We start from the raw sequence: 27,379 nt of genomic DNA on the forward strand, positions 1-27,379 counted from the left end.
GATAAAGTAGAAATGAAAGTGTAGTTAGGAATGTCACCTTGAAGGGGCCTCACGATGATCTCTGGTCATGAGTTCTTCCTCTTTCACACAAGAGCAGCTTCCCTTGGGCAGCAACTGCCTCTCCAGGCTGGGCCCCTGGGAAGAACATGGGTGGAACAGCACCACAGGGGAAGAGGGTCCATCCACCTCTCCACTAGAGCTTAAGTATATTGTCTAGCTGCAGACCTGTAGGGGTCATCATTTCAATTTGACTTCAGGACTCTTTGTAGCTACCATTGTGGGGCAGTATTCAGGAATGAACTGAATCCCTCCAGCTTGAAATGCTGTCATTTGAGTCTCATCTCTTTTTTTCTGTTATTTTGTTTTTAGGTAGGATCTCGTGACAATTTGATTCAGGCGAGCTTTGAACAGTGATGGGTTACCTCCAACTCTTGGGTTGTGGGGATCATAAGCATGTACCACCACACCCATTTTAACTTCTCTCTCCTTTTTCTCTTTCTTTTCTTCTCTCTTTGGTTCATTCCCTCCCTCCTTCCTTTCTTTCTTTCTTCCTTCCTTTATTTTTTTTCCAGTCCCAGGGGTGAACTCAGGGCCTGAGCACTGTCCTTGGACTTTCTCAAGGCTAGAGCTCTACCACTTGAGCCTCAGCACCACTTTTGGCTTTCTTTTTGCTCTGTATGTGGTACTGAGGAATCAAACCCGGGCCTTCATGCATGCTAGGCAAGCACCCTACCACTAGGCCAAACTCCTGGCCCCCTGCAGTTATTCTTAATGATAGCATCTAGTCCTTTTCTTAGCCTTGCTTGGAGAGTCATCTTTCTACTTACATCTTCTGTATAGATGTAATTATCCACAGCAGTATAGCACCATTCAACATACCCAGTTTGTTTCTTGATATAGGATGTTCCTAAATTTCTGCCTAGGCTGACCTCAAATTGTGATCTTTCCTACCTCTGTTTTCATAATAAGTGAGATTACAACTGTGGACTACTGTGCCCAGATATCTAACTCAATTCTTGTAGGGACAGCCGCTACAGAGATCCAACCAACATTGGGTTCATTAAGAAGCATATTGAATTCTCAAGTAATAGTTAAGAAGTCCAGGCAGGGCTAGATTGGTGGTCTTAGTATGCGACCCAGACCCTGTATCATTGCTTCATCTTCCAAGGTCTGGCTCTCATCTACATAAATGTTTTATAGTAGTTACAGGAAATTTGTGTCCATCAGCTTACAAGGCCAAGCCTTCCACAATGCTGTGCTAAATCTGCCTTCCACCATTGTTTAACAGGCTGCATATCAGCTTCCCTTGCCCCTTCTGCTTTGAGTGTCAAGTGCATGTGTGTGTTGGGGGGGGTTGGGGAAGGAGGTACTAGAGATGGAAGCTAAGGCCTTGCATATTAGACTAAGCTGCAGGCTAATGGATCTACAAAGCAGTCTGGCAATAGAGTATGCTCAATCTCCCAATCTTCCTGAGAAGGCAGGGCAGACCATCACACTTAGCAGGACTTGGGGCACCAAAGCTGGAATTTTTGCAGGGAGGGAGCCTGTTTTGGAATACATCACATGCTTAGATGGCTAGAGAATCAGGAAACATCCTTATCACCAATAGACTCTGCTTGGATGAGGAGGAGGATCTCATTGATTTACTGAGCTTGCAAAGCCCATAGTGTATCAAACCTATCTGACACCCCATTTTGCCCCAATTCCTGTTACGTGCGGATACCCTGCCCCCCTTTTTTTGCTCTCTCTCCTCTTTTAAGCTACCATCTAAGAAGCATCCTAAAACCTAAGCTTGACCATGTTGCTGCTGTTTACCCCGTCAGTTACTCATCTTGTGGTTCCTGGGCCTTTGCCAGGGCCTGTGGGATAGGTCTGTTACCTATGCAGTCTGTAGCATTTATTCTTTGTATTCCTTGTATGTCATGTTCTAGAACGCCAGCGGACTGTCCGTAGTATAAGCACACCTTGAGGAGTTGTGCTTCTGTGCCTTTGCACCTCTACTTTCTATACAGAGGCTGTTGGTCTGGGTGTTCACCTCTCTTTTTCTCAAAAGCTGATTTTCTTGGCTCAGACATACACTGCCACAATTAGGAATAGTTGAACAATGAAGGATCTCTTCAATTTCAACAAATTGTAAAATTTAATTGTATCTAATTGAAAGACTTACATAAAATATTATCTAATTTTTTTGAAATAAAGGAAATGTGTCAAAACAGCGATAGAATCACTGTGGTGAGCTCCTGTCTTTTTGTCCAATAGTCTTATTAAAAGAAATACCTATGTCCCCATTTTAGGAATATAAGCTGGCGTGGGGAGTTTAGGTCCTTGTAACAATGAACTTAATGCCAAGTACTGTGCTTGGCCTGTAGGTGATTGCTCAGTAATAGCCATCATAACTGACCACATTGTCACTGCCATCATTTTTGCTGGTGGCACTTCTTATATTTCTTCATGAGCATGTGCCCTAAAACCAGACAGTGGAATAATTAGGAGGCTTTGGAATCTCAATGGTGCTGAGTTGAAGTCCTAACCCCTGGTTTTGAATGTGTGGCCTTGGGTAGCTGGGTAGGTAGCCTACATTCTGTGAACTCTGCTGGTTATGCTTCAAACTAGGAAGAAACAAAAACAAGAAACAAAGTATGCTTTTGTGGAGTATGTGGCTAAATGATACAGGCTGTGAAATGTCTGAGGTAGGGCTTGGTATCAAGTAACTCAGTGGTATTGCTGGCAGCAGCTGCTGCTGCTACAGCTTGTGATTGCTACGGTTTAATCTTGTACTTCAAGCTCAGTAAAAAAATATACATATTTTTCTGCTCACTAAAATACCACATAAGGAGAAGCACATTTTCCCCCTCAGGAATTAGCTTTGGGAGGCATCAGGAGAACAGGGATCTTAAGGCCAGCATTGGCTAACACATCAGTCAGAGGAGGGATAGATGAGCTTGAACAATCTGGACTCTGTTCCATTCACTGTTCAGGGTGACCTAGGGTGATTCATCCATCCTTCACCGTATGTTACTGAGATATGGGAAAATGGGACTGTCCCATACTTTCTGGTGAATTTCCTTCCTTCCTTCCTTCCTTCCTTCCTTCCTTCCTTCCTTCCTTCCTTCCTTCCTTTTCTTTTCTTTCTTTCTGCCAGTCCTGTGGCTTGAACTCAGGGCCTGGATACTGTCCTTGGGCTTTCTCAAGGCTAGCACTCTACCACTTGAGCCACAGCACCACTTCTGACTTTTCCTATGTATGTGGTACTGAGGAATGGAACCCAGTTCTTCGTGCATGCTAGGCAAGCACTCTACCACTAGGCCACGCTCCTGGCCCTCTTTGGACACTTTTTGCCCAAGGCTAGCACTCTGCTACTTGAAACACAGTGCAACTTCCGTGTTTTTCTTCATATGTGGAACCGAGGAATCAAACCCTGGGCTTCGTGCATACTAGGCAATCACTCTACCACTAGGCTATCCTCCTGGACCAAGATTTACCTTCTAAATGAATTATGGACTTCGTGTTTGAGCTTGGAATGGAGAAACCTTTTTATCTTCTGGGAAATTACCAGTTGGAAGACACTGTTAATGGCTCTGGGGCAGGAAGGAGATATGTGGAGCTAGAGAGAGCTGGGCAGTTCTCATAGGACCTGCAGTGTGGACAGGAGAGGATGGAGCAATTCATGCAAATGGAGAAGTGGTCCCACCAGTAAGACATCAGCAGTAAAGTCTGAGGAGGGTCATCCTGGGCAATCACTGTCCATGCAGAGTGCCCTTTCCCTAATCCTTCCAGCAACTCCCTTCTTGTTGTGCAAGTGCTGGGAATTTAAAAAGAAAAACAAACCAATAGGAACTTCTGAGCAGCTGACTTGGGTAGCAAAAACATTTCTTTATGAGCAAAGAGATAAGACTAGGCTCCAGAGTATAGTAGTCTCACTGACCCAAATTTCTGGTGACCACACATCCTGTGAATGTGGCTGGAAGTGGACAATGGCCTGGAGGCATGTCAAACTCTTTGTAAATGACTGGTTCTTAATAAACCAAAACAACAGGGCTCTGACTTTAAAGATCCAGACAGATCTACCTGTGACAAGCTTGTCTCTGAGTGGGCAGAGTTAGGTTTACAAGGTTGAGTTTCAAAGAAAGATACATCAGCCTTGGGGCCGCCGTGAGTGTGGCCTAGTGCTTGCCTAGCATGCACAAAGACCTGGGTTGGATTCCTGGGTACCACATGCACAGAAAAAAGCTGGAAGTGGTGCTGAGGCTCAAGTAGTAGAGCTCTAGCCTTGAGAAAGTCCACGGACAGTGTTCGGCCCTGAGCTCAAGCTCAGGACTGGCAAATATAAACGAACAAACAAAAAAGACAAAAAGATACATCATCAGCCTTGTGCATGTAGAGGAAGATACTTGAGGAGCCCATAGGCCTAACCTAGATATGTCCCATTAATTCCAGGCGGCTGTCCCCAAGCAGCCCATAAAGCAAAGGCTTTGCTTTGAAGCTAAGTCTCAGGCCCAAACGTGCATCTATTTATAGTGATGACAAATAATGTGGCCGCTTTCTCACTTATCTCGTCTAGTCCGACTTTTAGTATCTTTAGAAGTTCCACAAGAATCTATAGCTCTCCTTTTTTATTTACTTCCAGTAATCATATTTGATTTCTAACATGACTTCTCAGAAAATAGGCAGATTTTGACATAAAAAAAATCCACATGTTCAGGATATGTTCTGTGGTTCTGCAGCAGGATGTCCTCTTTAGAAGCCATCTACACCTGCTGAAATCATGACTACCAAAGCAGCCCCAGCCACAATGCTGCCCTTCCTGCCTGTGCCCCTGTTATCTGCACAGATTTGTGTAAGTACCACCACACATGGAAATGGTTATGAATCATACACAATTTAATATGAGAAGTATAAAAATAGTAGCACATGTTAAAATGTAGGTATGTAATAAGCGATGCTGAGAGGCTGAATATAAAAGTGTCACAGTTATGAGGCAGGTTTGCCAGTCTCACGTGCAGCGCCTGGAGGAGGAGCAGATTGTGGGGTTGGTGTAACTGGTGGTGGTTGGCCTGGTGTATCTGGTGAATCTGGTGGTGGTGATGATGGTGGTGGAACTTCTACATTGGTTTCACTGGGCTCCCTGGGGAAAGAACAATGACAGCCTTTCAATATTGAAGGAAGCAACCCAACTTTCCCTTGCTTCCCTCTTGGAGCTAGGAATGTTGAAATTGCCCCCATCCATTTACTCTTTAGTCTTCTTGTGGGAAATCTCCTCCTCATCGGAAGAGTCCCCATCATGTAGCTTTTCATCCATGTTTTTCTTGCATGTGGCACTGAGAGGTCTGTATATATGCCTCAGCCACCGTGGCTTCTTTAAGAAGAAGAAGAATCCCTCCTAGGAAAGACAGGAGAAATATTAATTCTGCATTCACTTCTCTTTTCTGGCTACAAAAATAAGTACTTACCCGACTTGGAGTTTCTGATGAACATTTCCTTCGCAGAAATCCAAAAGAGCTCCTTGGGGGAAAAGTTAGCAAACCATTAATGATTTATGCCATTTTCCATATCTCTTACAATGTACACCTCAGATCTTACTAAGATAAACATCTGTGCTTTGGTTCATAATCACAATGAGCAAACCTAACTTGGGACTTGAAAACAATTTCATGAATGCAGGCAGAGGTTGCAGGAGCCCCTACAATGCCACCAGGGAGACCTTTAGAAATGATGTGGGCTGTGACATAGCTAGGATTGTCAGCCCCACTTACCCTCTCTCTGCCAAAAATCCCTGCATATCAACAACTGCTTCTTTGGACTTAACTTCCCATGTCTCATTTGCTGTGGGGTTTGAACTCTCAGCCTGGGTGCTGTTCCTGAGCTCTTCAGCTCAAGGCTACCACCCTACTACACCTTGAGCCACCACCCCACTTCTTTTTTATTTGTCCAGTCCTGGGCCTTGAACTCAGGGCCTGAGCAATGTCCTTGGGATTTCTCAAAGCTAGAACTCTACCACTTGAGCCACATAACCACTTCTGACTATTTTTTTCTTCTATGTATTTGGTAAGGAGGAATCAAACCTGGGTGCTTGCCTGCATGCTAGGCAAGCACTCTAGCACTAGGCCAAACTCCTGGCACCAGCCCCACTTCTTAACTGTTTTATCTTAGCTGTGTTTACACAAGCTGAATCATAGGAAGCACAGCTTCTAAAGTGGTGTAGTTTAGAGATTTTCATCTCTGAAAGATTACCATGATGAATGATTTATGAAGTCAATTTAAAGGACATGACAAAGGCAAGCTATCATTTCTAAATGCAAGCAGAATAGGGGAAATCAGTTTGTTGTTCTAGATACTAGATGTTTTCATGACATGTGATTGTTGGTTAAATGTATCCTCATATAAGGAGGGGAAAGAACCATCTTCCCCTAAAACTCATGAGCAGTGTGACCCAACAGCAAGAAATTTCCCCTTTCTCCTCTTGATTTTTTTCTTTATTCCAAAAACAAATGACAAACTAACATCTGCAGTCTCTCTTACCTAAAATGATGTGAAGTTCTGCGTAAAAGAGAAAATGGGAATGAGAAGGTACTCAACAGGATGAGGAGCTGAGTTTTCTCTTTGCTAAACAGGATCCCTACATTCCACCTTCCACCAGACCTACACCCAGTACCTCAGGGATTTCTTATGCGATCTCCTGAGACCCACCTCTAGCAGCAACAGTCAGCTGAAATCTCTATCTCCCACCCTCATTCACTGAAGGACTGATGACAGAGAGTTATCCATGATAGTACTGACCACCTCTGCCTCTGCCAGGCAACTACTTTTGCTGGAGCCAGATGAGACCTCGGGAAGCAAGAGTTCTCTCTGCCTTGCATAGAGCCCTCATTGTAAGGCTAGGGGATAGAAATTGATGAGTTCTAGGCTCCTTCCAGTTCTCAGATCCTCACTAAAGATTTAGACTCCCTTTACCTTGAGGACTCTTCACTTCCTTCTGCTGATGTTCTGTGGGAATAAATCTGGGAACAAAGCACAATCAGGATTATCCACCAACATTAAGTACTTTCAACTGTTCAGTCCATTATTTATATATCCTATCTGCCCAGGAGGTGGCTTTTATGACTCCAGGAATTCTGCTCTACTAATAGATCTTTTTCTCTTCCACAGGACCTAGTTTAGGGTCTTGTCTGAAGCTAGAATTTTAATATGTGGCATTTACTATTTTAGATAAAATCAACAGGCAATTCCTCATAACTCTTAAAACAGTGAAGAAAATGCCCTTTAATAGATTGCAGACTTGCCTCAAGACCAAAACACCAGTATTATTATCAAATCCCAAACAACATTATTGTCTTTATTATAATTATTACTGTCATGAGGCACTCCTATTGAAGACAACCAATGTAATGAAGACATAAATATAGCACAAATGTTGGAAAGGAACCAAACTATTTTTATTTGTATATGAAATGATGGATAACTAAAAACCACCTGAGAGAGCCAGGCATTGTGTTTCACAACTGAGAATCAAAGTTTGAAGCCAGTCTGAGCAGGAAAGTAGGTGAGACTCTCACTTCTAATTAATCAGAGAAAAGCCAGATTTAGGAAATCAAGCAAAACCCAAGAGAATCAGCAAATATGATTGGATTGATAACATTAAAATTCAGTGAAGTGGGCAGAAACACAATATGGAGATCAGCACAGAAACAATAGCTTTTCTATGTTCCCATAGGAATTAGAGATAAGGAAAGATACAACTTATAATAGCAATAAAGGTATAGGAAAGTACCTTAGAATAAACAATAGTAAAGTTATAAGACAATCTATGAGATAAAACCTCAAAATCACTGGGCGCTGGTGGCCTAGCTACTTAGGAGGCTGAGATCTGAGGATCACAGTTCAAAGCCAGCTGCGACAGGAAACTCAGTTACCTTCTTATCTCCAGTTCGTTATCTGAAAACTTGAAATAAAGCTGTGGTTATAGTGGTGGAGCCCTAGCCTTGAGCAAAAGAAAACAAACAAACAAAAAAAGAAAATTAAGGGATGGCATCCAGGCTCTGAGTACAAGCCCTATGACAGAAAAAAAAAGTGAAAACTTAAAAAAACTAGGACAGTATGGGCTATCAATGTGTATGAAGTAATGCTCCTTCTATCTGGTGACTATAACTGTAACCCCTCTATTAATTACAATAAAAAATTTTTAAAAAACCCTAGGACCAGGCATGATGTCATGCCTTTAATCAAAGCTTTAAAGCCATTTCCTGGAGGCTCACACCTAAAATAATATACTCAGGAGTGCAGCCTGAGCAGAAAAGTCCCCAAGACTCTTTTCTCCAACTAACCACTATATTGTTTCAAGTTAGTGGACCTATAAAAGAAAATCCAACAGGATCTCTTTGGGAAGGGAAGGTATTCAAGAAGAGATATGAAGTGGACCCTTACACAACTTAAGAAGTTTTTAAAGGAAGCATTATGAAGCTAACTACTTGGATTAACCATCCTTACTTGCTCTGTTATAAATTACCAGCAAACACTGGTACTGGTGCAGTAAAGACAGTTGGATCAATGGAAGAAGAAGTCAATATGGTATTTTAGATCAGTGAAAAATGAATGAACCATTTAATAAGAATTGTTTTATTACAAATGAATACTCATTTAGGATGAAAAAAGATTCTCTATCTCATCCATACAAAAACATGAACAAATACCAGAAGGATTAAAGGTATAAATAACAAGGCAGGCTTAGGAAAGCATGAGAGAGAGCCCAAGCTATAAACTAAGAGACAGGGGTGGGGGTAGGCACAGGTGGTGTTGGAAACTAGAAAAATGCACATGCTGTTCCCAGTCCTGGCTCCTCCACTGGATGGTTGTCTTTTTCTTAGTTTGACAAATCTCTCCTTTACATAAACTATGTTAGTGTTTTCAATGGTTTGGGATGGTTTACATTGTATTTTCATGTTTGAAATATCTCCTGGTATTATTTTCTCTAAGGGGAACAGAACAAAAAAGACAGAAGGCTTTATTAATAGCCTAATGAATTAGTTTTGCCATTGGACTTTAAGTTGATCTCTTCCATCTGTAAAACAAGATGAGTGAGATCTTCCCCCAGGGTTGGATGAGACAATCTATGGAAACCTTTTTGTCCTGCACTTAGTATCCATAATGACATGGACATCAGGGACATGGTGTCCATAGGTATCAAAGGTTTCTGTTTAAAGGACCAGGCACAGAAACCTCTCTCTTATTGCAAAATTATAAAACGAAAATATTGCTTTTATTTTCTCCTAATACTTTTAGGATTTCTTTGTCTGTTTGTTTACATTTACTGAAATGTGAGATTTCCAAAATCTTAGGCTAGAAGTGTAGATAAGTAACAGAGCAATTGTTAGCTGGTGTAACATTCACCCAAGGCTGCTTAGCACAATGCCTCAATTCTTTTTTTTTCTTTTTTTGGTTAAGGGGATTGAACTCTGGGGGGTGGCTTTGAACCTCAAACCTCAGATCTCAGCCTCTTGAGTAGCTAGTATGACAGACATGAGCCACCAGGACCGGCAATGCCATAATTTTTTTTTTGACCATTACTATCAAGTGTGAAGAGAACACTGCATGTTCATCAAAGTAGCAAATAATGAAAATATATAAATGTAAAGACAATATTGAACTGTACAGAAAAATTAACAGCAGTATAGGACTTTATAGAAATCTCTAGGAAATCAGTGAACCACTATGAGATTCAGATGGCCTGCCTGTACAAAGGCCAGTGATCAATTACTAATGACCTTTGCTCACCGAACCTATGGTCGTTCACACTTAGTAGGCATCAAATTCAACTTTATCAAGTGAACTCATTTCTTCCTGTAGGAGCAGTGATAAGTTGTTAGCACAGGAGTAACAATGATAAGTAGGGTTCTATCAGGAAAACACTCTACAGTATACACAGTCAAAGAAATACAATCTGGAAAGCAGAAAAATACTTGTGGTTACAAAAACAGGATATATTCTGGAAATATGTGTGAATGTTCTTACCTCAATGAGACAGAAAATTATAATCAAAATCATTACTACTACAGTCACAGATATTGCCAAGATGAGTTTGTTATTATAGCCATATCCCGGAACTTCTTGTGTAAGCTAAAAAAAAAAACAAAAACAAAAATCAACCAAAAAACAAAAAAACACAAGGATAATTTTGTTAATTTACAAAGAGATTAGGAGGAAGAAAATTATTCAAACCCCATTCTTCCAGAAGAACAGCATGGAACTTTCTCAAAGGGTATGTTAAATTTAATGGACTCTACGCCTTACTAATTCGCAGTTTCTCTACAACTTACCTGTAGTAAGGAGAACAGTGGGGAAACATGATCACATGACTTTGGACTGGACTAAGTCCTGGCTATACCTAAAGGATGGGGAAGTCAGGGCTTGCAGTTCTCCACATGTACTTACCTCATTTGACTCTTGCTGTTCACTTTGAACTTCAGTGTTCTCATTGATGTAGTTATCCAATTTCCACTGATCCATATCCCAATCAGACCTCGATACCTTTACTTCTTGCTGTTCACTGAGAAGCTTCAACAGCAGGCCTGTTCTGGAGATGAGGTTGGAACAGGGTACCTGTACTTCCGCTCTAGAGCAGTCCATTTTCAAGGTCCGGATAAGATGAGACAGGAGCTTTCTCACATCATTATTGGGAATAAGTGGCTTTAGCTCTTGGTTTAACTGCATTTCAAAGTGGTCAGAATATGAGGGAGATTGGGAATGGGTGATTATGGCCTTGACAGGTGAGTCAGTACCCATGCTGAGGTATTCCCATTGAGTCTCCTTGCTTTGTTGGATAGACGGCATTAAGTTGAATGCAGTCACACTGGACCCTGGAGCAATAAGATTCTCCTGAATTGTGTTCTTAGGGAGACTTCCAATTGGTTCAAAAACATTTTGTGCAAGAATATTTCCTACCAAAGCATTTGGTGCAATCTGGTGTTTTACAGGAGTGTTGTCCATAGAAGGTGTTGAAAGAGCATAGAATTCTAGAAAAGGGTTCTCTCGAGAACTCAGCTCTCCCCATGATGAAATGTCTCCTTCTGAAGGGAAATTCATGAGGCTTCTTACTGCAGAAAATGGAGGCCTGTTTACAAGCACTGGTGTGAAGCGTGAAGTTTTCTTTCTGACCTTCCGACTCAGTTTGGCCCTGGGTATTCTGTGGGCCACAGGAGAGCCAGTCTTATGAATGCGGTAATTTTTCTTGGAATAGATGACTGTTTTTAACTTTAGAATTTGCTCTCTGTTTTTTTCTGAGCTCATGTGGGGATTTTAGAGTGGTGGAAAAGGAGTCCCTGCTCTGTGAGTGATGATTCTGCAAAGAAGATCCTACTGCCTTATGTTTCTTTATGCGTGAGAGCTCTGTGTGCAAGGAGTTTCCCAACAATTTCTTGGGCTCCTGAGCCACATGAGGTGGCGCTAGCTCTCTTGATGGAGGTTTCTCAAGTCTTCTTTTTTTTCCAGGGCTCTCCACAAGATTCTGGGCACTCTGTTTTATCCAGCTGCTCACTTGCTTGTAGTGCCTTTTCTGTATGCTTTTTGGCCACTTGTGGTCTCTGTTGGGCCTTGGCAGTCTTTCTTCTTCACTGTCCTTTTCTTCCCAGATGCCTACCTGTGGTTTAACATTTTGCACTTTGTGGGGAAAGATTTGACGTTTAAATTTAGGGCCTAAAATGTTAGGTTGCCTGAATATTGACGTTTTCTCTTTCTTTTTAACTTTATTGTATTTCCTCTGCCTTTTTGTACCAAAAACATTTTTTGGCTGATGAATCTTCTTTAATTTAGTTTTATACATAGAGGTATCAGATGCCTGCACAACTGGGGCAGTCTCTGTATTGAGTTTTAAATCATTTATGGAGTTGTCTCCATTTTGCACATTTGAGAAAAGCAGTTTAATGAATGGTAATTCTGTTGAATGTGTATCTATTTCATGTCCTTGTGTGAAATAGGCCAATATATAACTTAGTGCAGTAAAAATATCAGTCTCCTCAGCAATTTCTTTCTTGTCATTCATCAGTCCTGAGTATGATACATAATTTTTGTCAGAATGTTCCCTCTCTGGTTCAATAGTCAGCTCGGTGCTGGTTTTCTCCTTGCGGGATTTTAGCACTTTCATGAATGTTCCTTCTGGGTTCCCTATTGATGCTTCTTCAACTGTCAGAAAGAAAGAAACTGATAAGAGAAGGCTGATAGCTTCTTGTCACTCTTATCACCTCACAACCCAGTTGAATACATTAGGGGTCAGCAAAGATTGGAGTGTCACATACTGGGGTAAAAATAAACCCAAACTTAAGACTGTGAAACGGCAACAAGGAGAAATTAGACAAGCCTTAACAAAGTAGTTACTCAGAACATCCAAGCACATAATTTTGTGTGAAGTATAGGGATTTTGGTAGTAAAGAACATCCCGCATGCCTAGTAGTCAAAGCAAATATTTGTCCCGAGTAGCTTCTCTGTAGAACAGCCATGCCTCTCCACATGCACATCCCCCATATCCTGTCCTGCCACAGCTGCAGGAGCACAGGCTTCTTCTCTCCACTTCTTCCATGTGCTGTTTTCTTCCTACCACACAGGCAACCATGACAAAGCATGGTCCTCCGGATAGCAAGGGCAGATGCTAACCTACAGGTCCAGCTCCTTTTTTTTTGTCAATCTTGGGGTTTAAACTAGGGCTGGGCATTGTCCCTGAGCTCTTCAGCTCAAGGTTACTGCTTTACCCTCAAGCCAAACCCTATTTCCCATTTTCTAGAGGTTAATTGGAGAAAGTCTCAAGTCCTTTTGTCTCTGGGCTGGCTTTGAACCTTGATCCTCAGATCTCAGCCTCCTGAGTAGCAAGGATTACAGGTGTGAACCACCTTGTCTGGCTCCAACTCTTCTTAATAAGAGGTCGTCAACTGGACTTTTTCCCACATACCTGCCCAGTACCTTCACTTGAGCTCTGATTCTATGTTTCCTGTTTCCCTAATAATAAGCTCTACACTGTAGGAATACAATTTGGACCAAGGGTTGGGGTATGCTAACCAATTTTTAGTTCCTGGGTTGTATTTTGCTGTACAATGGGTAAGAAACCAATAGAGTAACAGCAATTCTGGCTAAATAGGGCTTGAAATATACAAAGGAAACAAGCTACATTTTTGTTTTGCATTACTGGGATTTGAACTCTTGTCTCCGTGCTGGTTTGGGAAGCATTAGCCACTCCAATCCCACTGGTGTCCTTTTGGCTTTAGGTACTGTTTGGTTGGAGTTTTTTGTTTCTCTTAGCCCAAGCTGGCCTCTAACATCAGTCCTGTTTAGAGCTTCCCATTGAGGATCAGAGGCACATGCCACAAGAGTGGTCTGACTGGTTGAGATGCGATCTTGCTAGATGTATTCTCAAGCTTACTTGGAACCATGAATACCCTTATCTCTCCTTTCTGAGTAGCTGTAGTTATTGGCATAAATTACAGCATAGGGCTGAAAAAGCTACTTTTCATTTGAAACTCTTCAGTGTTACTTGGGAAGCATCCAAAGCATTAGAGAACAAAAACATTTAGTGTCCATCCTGTGCCTAGGAGAAGTAAACTATTTTTGTTGGTAGTGAAGGTCACAGAAGGAGGTTAGGTGGTGAAGAAGGATTCAAATGTTGGGCATGGGGCTTGGTACTTGATTTCTCTGAACTGATATTTTCCTTCAGCTGTAAAGGATGAAAAATCCTGGCTTTGGTCATCACAGATAAGGAAGGAAATAACGGTGTTGTGAAAACTGGTTTTGAAAACTAAGCAATAATGGTATCTAAGTATCAGAGTGTTTGACCCTAAACTGCATGTGAAAACCTGTGCTGAAGCTACAGCATATGACATCAGTTATGTTTTTGGAGACTTAATTCAGGCTCAGATTGAAGCATGTTCAGAGTTGCAGTCTAGGCCTGGAAGAGGCCTTTAATTGGTTACAAAAGCTAGGTAACAAAGTGGTAAGCAGAATGCTGGAAACTCAGCCTCCAAGGAAAACAATATCACTTATAGATTTTTTTTTTCTGCCACTACTGGGCTTGAGACTTTCTCAAGGCTAGAGCTCTACCACTTGAACCTCCTCACCACTTCTGGCTTTTTTCTATGTATGTAATACCGTGGAATCAAACCTGGGTCTTTGTGCATGCTAGACACATACGTTACCACTAGGCCAAACTCCTGTCCCGATCACTTACAGATTTTTAGAGAGTTGTGAAAACAAAATAGAACGTAGATATACCTATCACAGAGACAAAGAACACTTAAAACTTAAAGAATCTTACAGACTACTTTTCACCATCTGAATGAATAATTATTGGAAGGCAGAGCACTAAGCAGAGACCACAGTCTATTTCCTTCTCTTGGCTCTTATGCTTATGGACAATTAAATTATTTAAATATACAATCACTACTGAAAATATGACTTTAAGCAGTTCAGAAACGCAGAGAGATTAACTGGATAAACGAATAAAAATTGTAATTGTTTAGAAATCATCACTGAGGAAAAGTTAAAAATGAACACAATAAATATCAGGCAACAGACTCACGGCAGTGTGTGATGTTTGTCAGCAAGGCACTGTCACAATGTAGCTTGACTGTCTTGCAGATAACCTCAATATTGTTTTTAAATTGGCAGAGACAGCTTGCCATAGTGTGTGGTAAGACCCTATAAATGGAAACCCGAGAATTAAGTTAATGGGCAAAGGGTTACTAAGTGATAGATGAGCCAAAGCAAAGCCAATAACTCCATTTTCCCCCATCTAGGTCGTGTATGCGAGGCAAGCACTCTACCACTAGGACAGACTCCTGGCCCTGTGAGACTCATCTCCAATTAACCACCAGAAAACGAAGTAGGGCTGAGGCTCAAGTGGTAGGGCTGTGGCCTTGAGCTTAAGATCTCAGGGACAAGCCCAGACCCAGAGTTCAAGTCCCAAGACCGGGGTGAGTGGGAGGAGAAGAAATGTATTCATGACTCATTCCTGATTGCTGAAACTGCAACCCCTCTGTATATCAATTGTACAAAGATTATACAAACTAAAACAAAATGATAATGGGTTATAAATAATGTAAAGAAGAATCCATTAATCTATTGTGATACTTAAAAACTGAGAGTATGGCCTTGTGGTAGATTGCTTGCTTAGCATGCATGAAGTTCTGGGTTCAATTCCTGGGTACCCCACATGCAGAAATGCTGGAAGTGGTGCTGTGGCTTACATGGTAGATCACTAGCTTTGAGAAAGCCTAAGGACAGTGCCCAGGCCCCGTAAAGTTCATGCCCCAGAACTGGCAAGAGAGAGAGAGAGAGAGAGAGAGAGAGAGAGAGAGAGAGAGAGAGAGAGAGAGAGAGAGAGAGAGAGAGAGAGAGAGAGAGAGAGAGAGGAGATGTAGAGGAATGATCAAATTAGAAAATTAGCTGGACACCAAGAGCTCATCCCTGTAATCCAAGTTACTATGAAGACTGAGATCTGAGGATCACACTTAGACGCCAGGCTGTGCAGGAAAGTTCATGAGACTCTTATGTCCAATTAGCTACCAAAACACTGGGTGTAGTGCTATGGTTCAAGGGGTAGAACACTAGTCTTGAGTACAAAGCTCAGGCACAAGGCCCAGGCCCTGAGTTCAAGCTCCGGGTCTGGCCTGAAAAGAAGTCATTTTGTGAGCACTGGCAATAGTCTTGATACAGTATTAGGCAAGAGCATCTTTTGCTCTCCATGTCTTGGATAACACTGATCCTCCATCTTGTGGGTGGGCCTCTTGCTTGGCACCAATTGTATTACATTATCTTAGGTTCAAACAACCTGCAGCCAGGCTTGGAAATGGAGAAACCATCAATTATCAGTGTGTTCAGTGACACCCAGACAGTGACCAATTCTATGCTTCATTTAGAAGCTATTCTAGAAAAGGTGAACTTCAGTTCCAGATATAAGATTGGAGGTTTCAGAGGTGGTGGAAGGAGTGGATTGACTGCAAAAGGACTGACTGTGAGCCTTTTATGGGTAATGGGAACACAGTAGCGGTTACATCTATGTGAACTCATCAAACTGTACACTTAAAAACTGTGAAGTTATGGGCCGGGAATGTGGCTTAGTGGTAGAGTGTTTGCCTAACATGCATAAAGCCCTGGGTTTGATTGCTCAGTACCATATGAACAGAAAAAGCCAGAAGTGGTGCTGTGGCTCAGGTGGAAGAGTGCTAGCCTTGAGCAAAAGCGGCTCAAAGGCAGTGTCCAGGCCTTGAGTTCCAACCCCAGGACTGGAAAAAAAAATGCATGTCGTTAACTGTAAAAATGTCGCTTTGATAAACTTGATATTAGAAAGAACAAAACCCTGAAAAAAAAGCCAACAAAATGATACAAAAGTAAAAACAATTAACTTACAGTTTTTCCAACGTAAGGGTCAACATGAGGACATTCTCCACTGTTGTCAGTTGCACTTGTGTTGTTCCCATGTCTCTGCAGGAGAAAGCCAGACATTCATGGTAAACCCCAACTCAAATGTTCTTAAAAAAGATCCTTTAAGGACCAGGAGTTTGGCCTAGTGCTAGAGTGCTTGCCTAGCATTCACAAAGACCCAGGTTTGATTCTTCAGTACCATATATACAGAGAGAAAAAAAGCCAGAAGCATGCTGTGGCTCAAGTGGTAGAGCTCTAGCCTTGACAAAGCACAGGGTAGTGTTCAGGTCCTGAGTTCAAGGCCCAGGACTGGCAAAAAAAATCCTTGAAGAACATGAGGTTCATTTAATTTCAGCTTCCCTAAGAGTAAGTCAGCTCAATACTTTCTAACTGAAAATTTTGTGTTAACTTGTCATGTCATCAAATTAATGATCTTGCCCTAGTATAGAACCATTATCATTCTTTTCTTACCATTATCTTAGCATCTTCACAATACATTCACTATCAGTTTACTTTTGTTTTTCTTCATAAAAGAATGTGTACCATTTATTTCTCTTTGCTCTCTGGAAAAAGTGATGGTTCTACACGTGTTTATCCTTCCACTGTTTTGTTCATTATAAATGGTTTCTTAGTTCTTTCCTTTACCAAAAGTTTTATTCAATTACCTATTAACTAAAATTAACTTTCAGTCTGGGTGCTGGTGGCCCAAGAATGTAATCCTATCTACTCAGGAAGTTGAGATTTGAGAATCAGGGTTGGAATCCAGTGTGAGCAGTAAATTTTGTGAGACTATTATCTCCACTAAACTATCAGAAAAATCTGGAAGTGGTGCTGTTGCTCATGTTGTAGAGTGTTAGCCTTGAGCAAAAGAAGCTCATGGACAGAGCCCAGACCCTGAGTTCAAGTGCTAGAACCAGTAGTAGAAATGAAAAAAATGACTTTCTTAGGCTCACTGAAAAATATTTAACATTTGGAAAACCTAATCAGGAAGAACAGAAATTATCTCTGAAATACTTACAGATATTTTAATGCTGGCAATTTAAAAAGATAGGAATCTTCAACAGCTGTTAGAGGATTACGATTGAGAATTCTGAAAATGGCAATGGAATTGAAATGATCAACTTTTTCAATTTGAATTAGTCTTCATAAAAACTTTATATTCATTTATTTGGTTTATAACTTGTAGGTTTAAAGGAAATCAGAGTCTTTACTCTAGGTCACACTTACAATCCATAAAGCAGACTTTATTTAGAAACTTCCCAGAATTCTAGAAAAGAATATGGAAAAAGAAAAGGTATAGGAGTAGAGAGGTATTGGATAGTTGAGACTGAACCAGGCTTCTAGTACAAACCACAAAGATCCAGAAGCGTGCAAACTTCTGTGTACCTACAGTTCTCAACAGAAAACCAATGCTACTGAATGGAGTGAAAAGTAATAGGCTGTTTTTGGGATATCAGCTGAATGTTCCCTGAAAATATAGCATGACTGAAACTCTATAGTGGGTAAATAATTCAATATGGATAAGGCCTGATTTATTCTCCTTTTTCTCTTGTCTCTTAGTGCTCAAGACCAGCTAGCAAGGGTAAGGGCTTTTCCTCAATAATATATAGACTTTCTGCTTTGCAAAGTCCAACAGCTTCTAAAGTCATAGAGTTGGCACTGTGCCAACCAATGAAGTGACTACAAGCATGTGTGTGTGTGTGTGTGTGTGTGTGTGTGGTGTGTGTGTGTGTGTGTGTGTGTGTGTGTGTGTGTGATGTCAGTTATGGGACTTGAACTCGGGGGGTGGGCTTTTTCCCTGAAATTTTTCACTGAAGCCTGGCATTCCACCACTTTCAGCCATAGTTGTTGTTCTGTTTTTTGTGGGTTTTTTTCCCTGAGGTTTCATTGGAGGTGAGGGTCCCATGTCTCATGAACTTTTTTGCATGGGCTGGCTTTGAACTGGGATCCTCAGATCTCAGCCTACTGATTAGTTAGGATTATAGGTGTGTACCAATGACTTACAACTGAAAAGATGTTTGAAAATCAGTCCATCTAAGTAAGCTCATACCTATAATTGTAGCTACTCAGAGGCTGAGATTTGAGGATCAAGATTCAAAGCCAGCACAGGCAACCTTGATAGAGATTCCAACTACATGTCAATCCACCACCAACACAAATAAATTTGAAAGAGTCCGAATTTACTGATTCACAAGGAGGCAGTCTTTCATAAAGACAAGTTTAGAGGAAAATTTCACTTTGCATCATATTATCCTTTAGGACATTGAACAACAGAGGTTTTTTTCTTTCTGAGATGAAGTTTTAGGTATGTAGCCTACAGTGGTTGCTGTATTCTTTGCCTGGCTATACATCTTGAGCAAGGCTAGATTATAGGTTTTCTACCATGTCTGGCAAACAATGTCCCTTTTGTTTTTTGGTTGGTTTTGGGGCTTGGACTCTGTGCCAGGGTGCTATCCCTGAGCTTTTCAGCTCAAGGCTACCACCCTACCCCTTGAGCAACGCTCCACTTTCAGCCACTTTCAGTTTTTGGTGACTAATTGGAGATAAGTGTCTCCTGAGACTAAAGTGACCGGGTTGGCTTTGAACCTTGACCCTCAGATCTCAGCCTCCTGAGTAGCTAGGATTACAGGCGTGAGCCACTGCACCTGGCTCCAACATTTAGAACTGAAATGAACTAAAAATACATTTCATGTTTAAGGTATTCAAGAAGGAAAAATGTATAGAAATCTGTCAGAAGCCATGTATTTCATTTTTGGATGTATACCCTTTTCTATACCTCAGCGGTTCCTATTGAACAAAGTAATTCACAACTTCAGAGACACATACTTGACAAATAACATTCTGCCTGACTCAGAGAAGTGCCCTGTGTCACCATTAGAAGAAACTGGCACTGAGAAAGCAGCCACACCATTTTGCTCAGTGAAGGACTGGGTGATCAACTTTGCTCTCTGCGCGTCTGCCTCCCAGACATTTGAGTAGTCAGGCATTTGTTCTGCAATGCAGAAGCAATGAATGCTAGCCTCACACATATCAGAGCAGCCATTACCTCCCATGTCAGAGATCATTTGAAGATTACTTGCTTGCTGTCTTCTGTTGCCCTAGCCAAAGTAGGAAAACAAAACCAGGCGGTTGTATGACTTAGTCATATGAGTCACCTAGCCTTCTATACCTTATTTTTTACCCTCATTTGAAAAAAAATGATTATCATTTGGGGGCAACCACCCAGAACATCACAAGTCAGAATATGGTAAGGACATTGGCATAATTATGTTTTCTGCTACACTATTCACAATAGCCAAGTTATGGAAACAGCCCAAATGCTCTTCAACAGATGGGTAGAGATCAAGAAAATGTGGCACCTACACACAATAGAATTTTACTCATCATTAGAAAGAATAAGGTTGTGTCATTTGCAGGGAAATGGATGGACCTAGATAAACATGTTCAGTGAAGTAAGCCAGGCAGAGAGAGATGGCACACAAGTTGTCTCTCATATGTGGAAGCTAAATTTAAAAATACAACTAGGCATGATAACATGCAGGGAACTGAATGCATTTACACATGCAAAAACTGACTAAAGGAACCGGGTGGGGTGACTCACACCTGTAATCCTAGCTACTCAGGAAGCTGAGATCTGAGGATCACAGTTCAAAGCCAGTCCAGGCACAAAAGAACCTGAGACTCTTATCTGCAATTAACCTATAGAAAACAGGAGGTGGGACTTTCCTTAAGGGTCGGGCAGTAGCCATGAGCTAAGAGTTCAGGAACAGTGTACATACTGAGCTCAAGCCCCATGACTCTCCCACCAAAAAAAAAAAAAGAAACTAATAATAACAATGAGCATACTTTAAAAAAGGGGGAAAAGTTACTGGATATTAAAGACATACTTTTGAGAGTTCATATAGTTCTTACACCCAGATAATAAGGATATTAGGTTTTCAACACATAAATAGGGTTTAATTTAGCATGCTTATTTTCTATACCACTTACATGTGGTGTAAAAATGGCATTCCATGCCATGCCTGGAATGTTCCAACGCTCAGTTCTGTGATTAAATTGCAACCAATATTTCTAAAAAAAAAAAAAAGACATAAGCCAAAGAAGAACGATAAGAGACATTGTTTCAGAACTTTATCATTTCACAGTGATTCTAATTTACAGACAATGAAACATGATTCTGTTACTTCCCCATGCTTTAAAGAAATCTTCCTATGGACAACACTGGCTGGTTATTTATGCCTCCATATTTACACATTCAGTATCAAGTGATTTTCACTTACGGAGAACAGGTTTTCCCATCACATAATGGGCTGTACAATTCCTTGGGCCTTGTCCTGTACATGCAAGTAGGACACCTGTATCCCTGTAGACATGTGTGTCCACTAGATATCTGTAACATATCCACAGTTGCCAAATGTCTTGTGGGTGCAGTCCACTCGCTGAGAACCATTGCAATGATTCTTGTCTGACTTGTAATGGTTCTTACATTCAACTTTGCTGGTCTAAAACAATTTCACATACACACACACACACACACACAAACACACATGCATACACACACACACACACATATATATGTATAGTGACTTTTCGCTAGCAACATTTTAATCCTGCTGCAAAATAAGATGATATATGTGATATTATAAAGTTCTATTTGCAACTTACACAAACTTCAGAAAAGGCAATGGTTCAAATGTGCGTCTTTCAATTGACTGTATTTTATTGCAGGACAAATCTCTAGAAAAAAGACAGAGGAAAATAGTGCACTCAAAACTATTAGATACCAATGAGGGTGAATAAGTAGTAAACTTTAGGACAGAAAATATTGAATATGCAACAGTTTTAAACAACAAACCTTTGGATTTGGATTTGAACTTCCTTACATCTGAGCACACCTGAAGGATTGATTACCATCAATGAAATACATAACTTTAGATTCTGAAAATTTTGGATAATCTTTCAAGAGAGCAGAAGTACAATTAGGTAATATTTTATATTCTCATCAGACTTGATTCTATAAGTCCAAAGGTTTGAGTTCTGTATATAATTATACTGTAAAGTCCTAGATATTGTTTTTTGTGGGTCATGGGGCTTGGACTCTGAGCCTGAACTCTTGAGCTCTATCAGCTCAAGGCTACCACCCTACCCCTGGGCCTGGGCATTGTTCCTGAGCATTTCAGCTCAAGGCTACTCCCCTACCTGCGAGCCAAGCCTTACTTCGCATTTTCTGGAGGTTAATTGGAGATAAGAATCTCAGGTCCTTTTGTGCACAGGTGGTTTGAACCTTGTCCCTCAGATCATAAATCCTGAGTAGCTAGGATTACAGGCATGAGCCACTCCACCCAGCAAGTCCTATATTTTGTACATATTATATATATATGACATGTAACATATTCATTGCATTCCTGTTCTATGTATAACATATAGGCCTATCCTGGGGCTTAAACTCAGAGCGTTGGACTGTTGCTTGGCTTATTCACTCAGAATCTGGTGTTCTACCACTTGAACCATACCCCACTTTCAGCTATTTGCTGGAAGTACACCTTTTTTTGCCCTCTGCTGCATGCACTGTGGTTTGAGCAATGAAGCCTGTGAATTCTTAAAGGTAGGTCCCTGATTTACTCATCTTTGTGTGCCAATCTAGGCACAGTCAATTTCATCTCCTTTTCATTCGTGAATGATGACGATATACATGCTAGTGTGATATAAATATCTTGTAATGCATTTCAGGGTAGGAAAGCCAGAGGGATGAATTCATGGAAGTTTTCTTCTAAACCATGTTTGAAAGGTGTGGGGCAGAAAGGCCTCAAAAAGTCAATATAAAACTTGCCATCAGGGGGCTGAGAGTTTGGCTTAATGGTAGCATGCTTGCCTAGCATTCATGAAGTCCTGGGTTCGATTCCTTAGTACCACATACATAGAAAAAGCCAGAAGTGGTGCTGGGGCTCCAGTGGCAGAGCTCTAGGCTTGAAAAAGACCAAGGACAGTGCTCAGGCCCTGAGTTCAAGCCATGTCTGACTAAAAACAAACAAACTACCAACAACAAAAACTGTCCATCAGGCTGGGAAGGTGGCTTAGTGTTAGAGTGCTTGCTTAGCATTCAGAAAGCCATAGGTCAGATCCCTCAGTACCACATAAACAGACAAACCTAGAAGTAGTGCTGTGCCTCAATTTAGTAGAGTGCTAGTCTAGAGAAAACGAAGATCAGGGATACGCAGAGCCTAGTCCCGGACTTTAAACCCTAGGACTGGCAAAAACAAACCAAAAACATCACCTTAGAACATAGAAGGGTTGATAATGCAAATAATTTTTTTGTGTGTTATCTAAATCTCTTGATACTCTCTTCTATTTTTTTGGCCAGTCCTGGGGCTTGAACTCAGAGCCTGAGCACTGTATTTGAGCTTTAACAAGGCTAGTGCCTTACCACTGAGCCACAGGACCGCTTCCAGTTTTCTAGTGGTTAATTGGAGATAATAGTCTCACGGAATTTCTTGTGCCAGCTGGCTTTGAATCAAGATCCTCATAGCTCAGCCTCCTGATTAGCTGGGAGTACAGGCATGAGCCACCTGTGCCTGGCAGTCTGTGTATTTTTAGACCATTCTCTTATGAGTATCAGCAATTGCTGAGCCATTGCCGAGGTCTTATTACCATTTTTCTCAGGACACTTTTCCCCCATCTATGTGGTGTCTGTATAGTTAAACTCATAATGAATAGCAAGTATTTATTAGACATGAGCTGAGACAGACAGAATTACTTCCACAACTCACAGAGATTTCAGTAATTAATTTGAATATGTATTTTATACATAATTAGTCACAAATATTAATGATGTGATAAACTTACTAACTTACAAATATTCAAGGGATAGGAGGCCTTCAAATGTATCCTTATGTAATTCAGTGAGGCGATTTTCGCTGAGAATTCTGGAAGATAAAAAGGTCATTTCTGGATCTAAATTCATCCAGCATTGGGGACTATATTGAATAGAGAAAGTATGGAAAAAAGAAGGCTGGCATTTTCTGTTGCCTAGAGTATATTGTGGCACAACTTTCTTGAGGACAATTACCATTTCATGTCCACAGAATGATGGTTCACAAAGTAGTATGTATGTGAATGTTCATTGTAGCCATGACTGCAACAATCTGCAACTGCAGGTCTATAAATGCAGGTCAACATGCAACTGGGCATGGTCTATAAATACTATGGGAGGTACTAAATCAAGCATGAGACATCCACACTATGAAATATCATGCAGAAGATGAAAGGAATAGGATAATCTTTTATATATGTACAGGAATGTTAACATTCAAAGCAGATAGCATGATATATGCAAGATGCACGATGTTACCATTTCTATAAGAAGTAAACAGGCAGTAAGAAAATGATACCACAAACCTATTCTACTATATGCAAAAGTAATATATATATACATATATATAGAACAAAATGGTATAAAACTGCCTGGGAAAATAGATCTACTATAATCATTTCAGGTATACTTTTTACTATGTTATTTCATTTGCATATATGATGAAAATAAGCATGCCTCACTTGTACAATAGATAATAACTTCAACTTGCCATATACTTAATTCAAAGAGGGTCCATGAAATTTATTTTGCATGATAGAAAATAAGGCTTCATCATGCATGTGAGACAAGTACTCTGCCACTTAATAATACCCTGAGTACCCATAAAGCTTAATGTTTCAAACAATTACAGAATTTCAGTCAGTAGAGGTTGATCAGGGTGTAGAGGTTCTCTCAGAGGAATTCTCTTCAAAATTTGGGACCAAAGCTAAGCACAGTGCCTCACACCTGTAAGCCTAGCTACTCAGGAGGCTGAGATCTGAGGATCATGAGTCAAAGCCAGCCCAGGTACTAAAGTCCGTGAGACTCTTATCTCTAATTAGTCACTAGAAAAAACAAAGATAGGCTGAGGCTCAAGGAGTAGAGCAGTAGCCTTGAGCAGAAGAGCTCAGGGACATTGCCCAGGCCCAGTTGTAGGGCAACAGCTTTGAGCTAAAGAGCTCAGGGACATGGCCCAGGCAGATGACCTACAAAAAAATAATTCTAGACCAACAGGGGCTCAACAGTACAGTGTTTTATTTATATTTGGAGAGAATATACTCACAGTTTCTCAGTCCAACGGTACAATCTCCATATATTTTCTTCAATATAAGAAATATCATTTCCTTGGAAAATTCTATTGAGAAATAATTTATATCCATAAATAAGCAGGAATAGAAAGATCAGAATGAGAGAGTCATTGCTAACTCAGAAGGCGTGATTAAATGCAGAAGAAAGACCCCACATTTTCTATATTATGAAGCCCCGAGTTTCCTCACAGTTTATACAATAATAAAGAAACAGAGTGACCAGTCACCAGTGGCTTATACCTGTAATCCTAGCCACTCAAGACGCTGAGATCTCATGATCACCTTGTAAGCTAGCCTAGGCAAGAAACTGTGAGACTCAATTCCAAATAACCACCAAGAAAACCTGGAAATGGCACAATGGCTCCAAGTACTGGAGTGCAACTAGCATTGAGTGAAATAGCTCAGCGATATGTTTGTCAACAAGAAAGAGAGGAAGAAGGAGGAGGAGGAGGAGGAGGAGGAGGAGGAGGAGGAGGAGGAGGAAGAGGAGGACGAAGAGGAGGAGGAGAGGAGGAGGAGCAGCAGCATGAGGAGGAGGAAGAAGAAAAGGAGGAGGAAGGAAAGGAAAGGAAAAGATAAAAATATTGGTTGAAAAAAAAATTTTGTGTGTACCTGCTTCTTCTCTGTTCTTCCTTTTAGAGCATGCTATGATTTTCTATGTGCATGTGAATTTCTTTGAATCAGTATCTTCTTGGAAAAAGACAAAGGGCAACCTCAAATAAAAGTCTGGAGAATGAATACAATACAAAGAGGAGGACAAGGAAAGTTGAGAAGTGTAAAGTAAAAGCCAACAGGGCACAGCGTGGCTCAGGCCTGTAATCCTACCTACTCAGGAAGCTGAGATCTGAGGACTGCAGTTCAAAGCCAGCCCAGGCAGAAAAGCCCATGACCTTCTTATCTCCATTAATCACTAGAAAAGTAGAACACTGTGACTGAAAGTTTTAAAGCAGTAGTCTTGAGCAGAAGAGCTCAGGAACAGTGCCAGGCCCTGAGATCAAAGCCCTAGGACTGACCAAATATAAAAGAAGAAAACAGAGGTAAACATCACTCAATCACGTTTGGAGAGAAGAGGAAGATCTTGAGACAAGAATGTCAGGCAGAATGCCCAGCACAAAGGAGGTAAGTGATACTTGCAAGACAGTGAAAAGTTGCTTCTTGGGGTCGATATCTGGCACGGGAACGTGGCGGAGCTTCTGCCCTGGGCTGAGATCCACACAGGACAGTGTCTGGTCTTGGCAGTTACAGAGTGAACATAAGTTGGTGCTTGGAAGAGCATTGTGTTCAGTGTGCACCGCTAAAGCATTTTCTGTGGTGGATATTGAAAAATGAGTTGTAGTACGTTGTTGCAGACTCAAAGTTTTAGCTGTGACTTGAGTCAGGGTTGGATGCTGAGTCTGAATCTGGTGTGGATGTGGAAGTGTCACCGGCCTTTGCTTTGGAGGAAGAGTTGTAGCATTCTTCAGGGTAGTACCATGTGCAGCCTTTGTAGATGATGACATTGGCTGACGTCCTGATGTTGTAGGATGAGTTACATTCTTCCAGTGAGGCTGAGTTGAGGTCCTCTGCCTAGCCGGAGTTGGAGTCTTTGGCTGAGCCATAGTTGGGGCCTTCTGTTTAGGCTGAGTTACAGCCTTCCATATAGGCTGGGCCAGTGTCTCCTGCTGATGCTGAGTTGTGGTATCTTGTGGAAGCTTTGTTTTGGTTTCCTGCAGATGCTGAGTTGGGGTCTCCTGTAGAAGCTGAGTTTTGTTTTCCTGCAGGTTTTGAGTTGGAGTCTTTTGCCCAGGCTGTGCTGGAGTCCCCTGCAGGGATTGTTCTACAGTGGCCTGCAAAGACTGTGCTGGAATCTCCTGCAGAGGTAGTGTTAGGGACTCCTGTAGAGGTGGAGTGGGAATCTCCTGTGAAAATAGAGTTGAAGTCTCCTGCAGATATTGAGTTGGGGTCCACTGTGGATGGTGAGTTGGGGTCCCCTGTGGATGGTGAGTTGGGGTCCCCTGTGGATGGTGAGTTGGGGTCGCCTGTGGATGGTGTGTTAAAGTCTCCTGCAAATTCTGAGTTGGGGTCTCCTGCAGATAATGAGTTGAAATCTCATAGAGATGGTGAGTTGGGGTCGCCTGTGGATGGTGAGTTGGGGTCCCCTGCGGATGGTGAGTTGAAATCTCCAGTGGATGGTGAGTTGAAGTCTCCTGCAGATACTGAGTTATAGTCTCCAGTGGATGGTGAGTTGGGGTCCCATGTGGATGGTGAGCTGGGGTCCCCTGCGGATGGTGAGTTGAAATCTCCAGTGGATGGTGAGTTAGAGTTGCCTGTGGATGGTGAGTTGTGGTCTCCTGCAGATGGTGAGACAAAAGCTTCTCAGTAGTCTGGGTTGGGATCTCTTGCACATGCTGAGTTGGAGTCTCCAGCAGAGATTGAGTTGAAATCTCCTGCCAGGGCTGTGTAGTGGTCTCCTGCAGAGCCTCACTTGAGGTTTCCTGAAAAGGCTCAGTTGGGACCTTCTGCATAGTTGAAGGAAGTTTGATCTTTGTTGTAGGTTGTGAAGTTAGATTTCCATCCTGGATGTGAAGTGGAAATGTCATTTGAGGAGGAGCTGTAGTCTCCGACAGGGATGGAGAATATTCAGCCTCAGAAGTGGGTTCTGAAATTACGGAAAGCAGTAGGTCCACTGGTTCAAATGTGACCCTGTGTGTCACTGGACTCTGGGTTGGAGCAGGAGCTGTGATGGAAAATGGGGCTGGGGATGTAAACTTCGTGGGTGGTGTTGAATGGTCAGTTAAGGTCTCCTGTATGGTTGGAGAAAGTCCAACCTCCATATTAGATTCTGGGG

At 41.5% G+C, this 27,379-nt stretch overlaps 2 protein-coding genes across 21 annotated transcripts in view; one reads left to right on the forward strand and one right to left on the reverse strand.

Annotated features, from left to right (window-relative positions):
* LOC150050800 (leucine-rich repeat-containing protein 37A2-like) lies at nt 1–27,365 on the reverse strand. The gene is given in 14 exon segments (XM_090349361.1): nt 1–135; nt 5,451–5,502; nt 6,952–6,998; nt 10,006–10,110; nt 10,426–11,242; nt 11,244–12,171; nt 14,552–14,670; nt 16,381–16,455; nt 17,414–17,485; nt 20,386–20,466; nt 21,061–21,132; nt 23,247–23,318; nt 24,528–24,599; nt 25,687–27,365. Coding segments are annotated over 14 exon segments (4,293 nt in total). The 3' UTR covers nt 1–33.
* Nucleotides 1–27,379, forward strand: part of LOC150050789 (uncharacterized) — a 203,156-nt gene that overhangs the window by 165,535 nt on the left and 10,242 nt on the right. For 4 of the 20 annotated variants that reach the window (XR_016538231.1, XR_016538236.1, XR_016538234.1 and 1 more), the window contains 2 exons: nt 4,725–4,837; nt 25,192–25,671. The exons of 3 other annotated variants lie outside the window; for them this stretch is intronic. The gene's annotated coding sequence lies outside the window, so the exon portion shown is untranslated. Of the gene's footprint in view, nt 1–4,724; nt 4,838–14,768; nt 16,387–17,955; nt 17,978–20,459; nt 22,001–25,019; nt 25,672–26,312; nt 26,389–27,379 lie in introns of those variants that run through there. 13 more of the 20 variants (XR_016538244.1, XR_016538248.1, XR_016538245.1 and 10 more) reach the window with 9 other exon arrangements.

The sequence above is a fragment of the Megascapheus bottae genome, chromosome 17 (assembly GCF_031878675.1).
Source record: "Megascapheus bottae isolate mThoBot1 chromosome 17, mThoBot2.hap1, whole genome shotgun sequence".
NCBI classification, from domain to species: domain Eukaryota; kingdom Metazoa; phylum Chordata; class Mammalia; order Rodentia; family Geomyidae; genus Megascapheus; species Megascapheus bottae.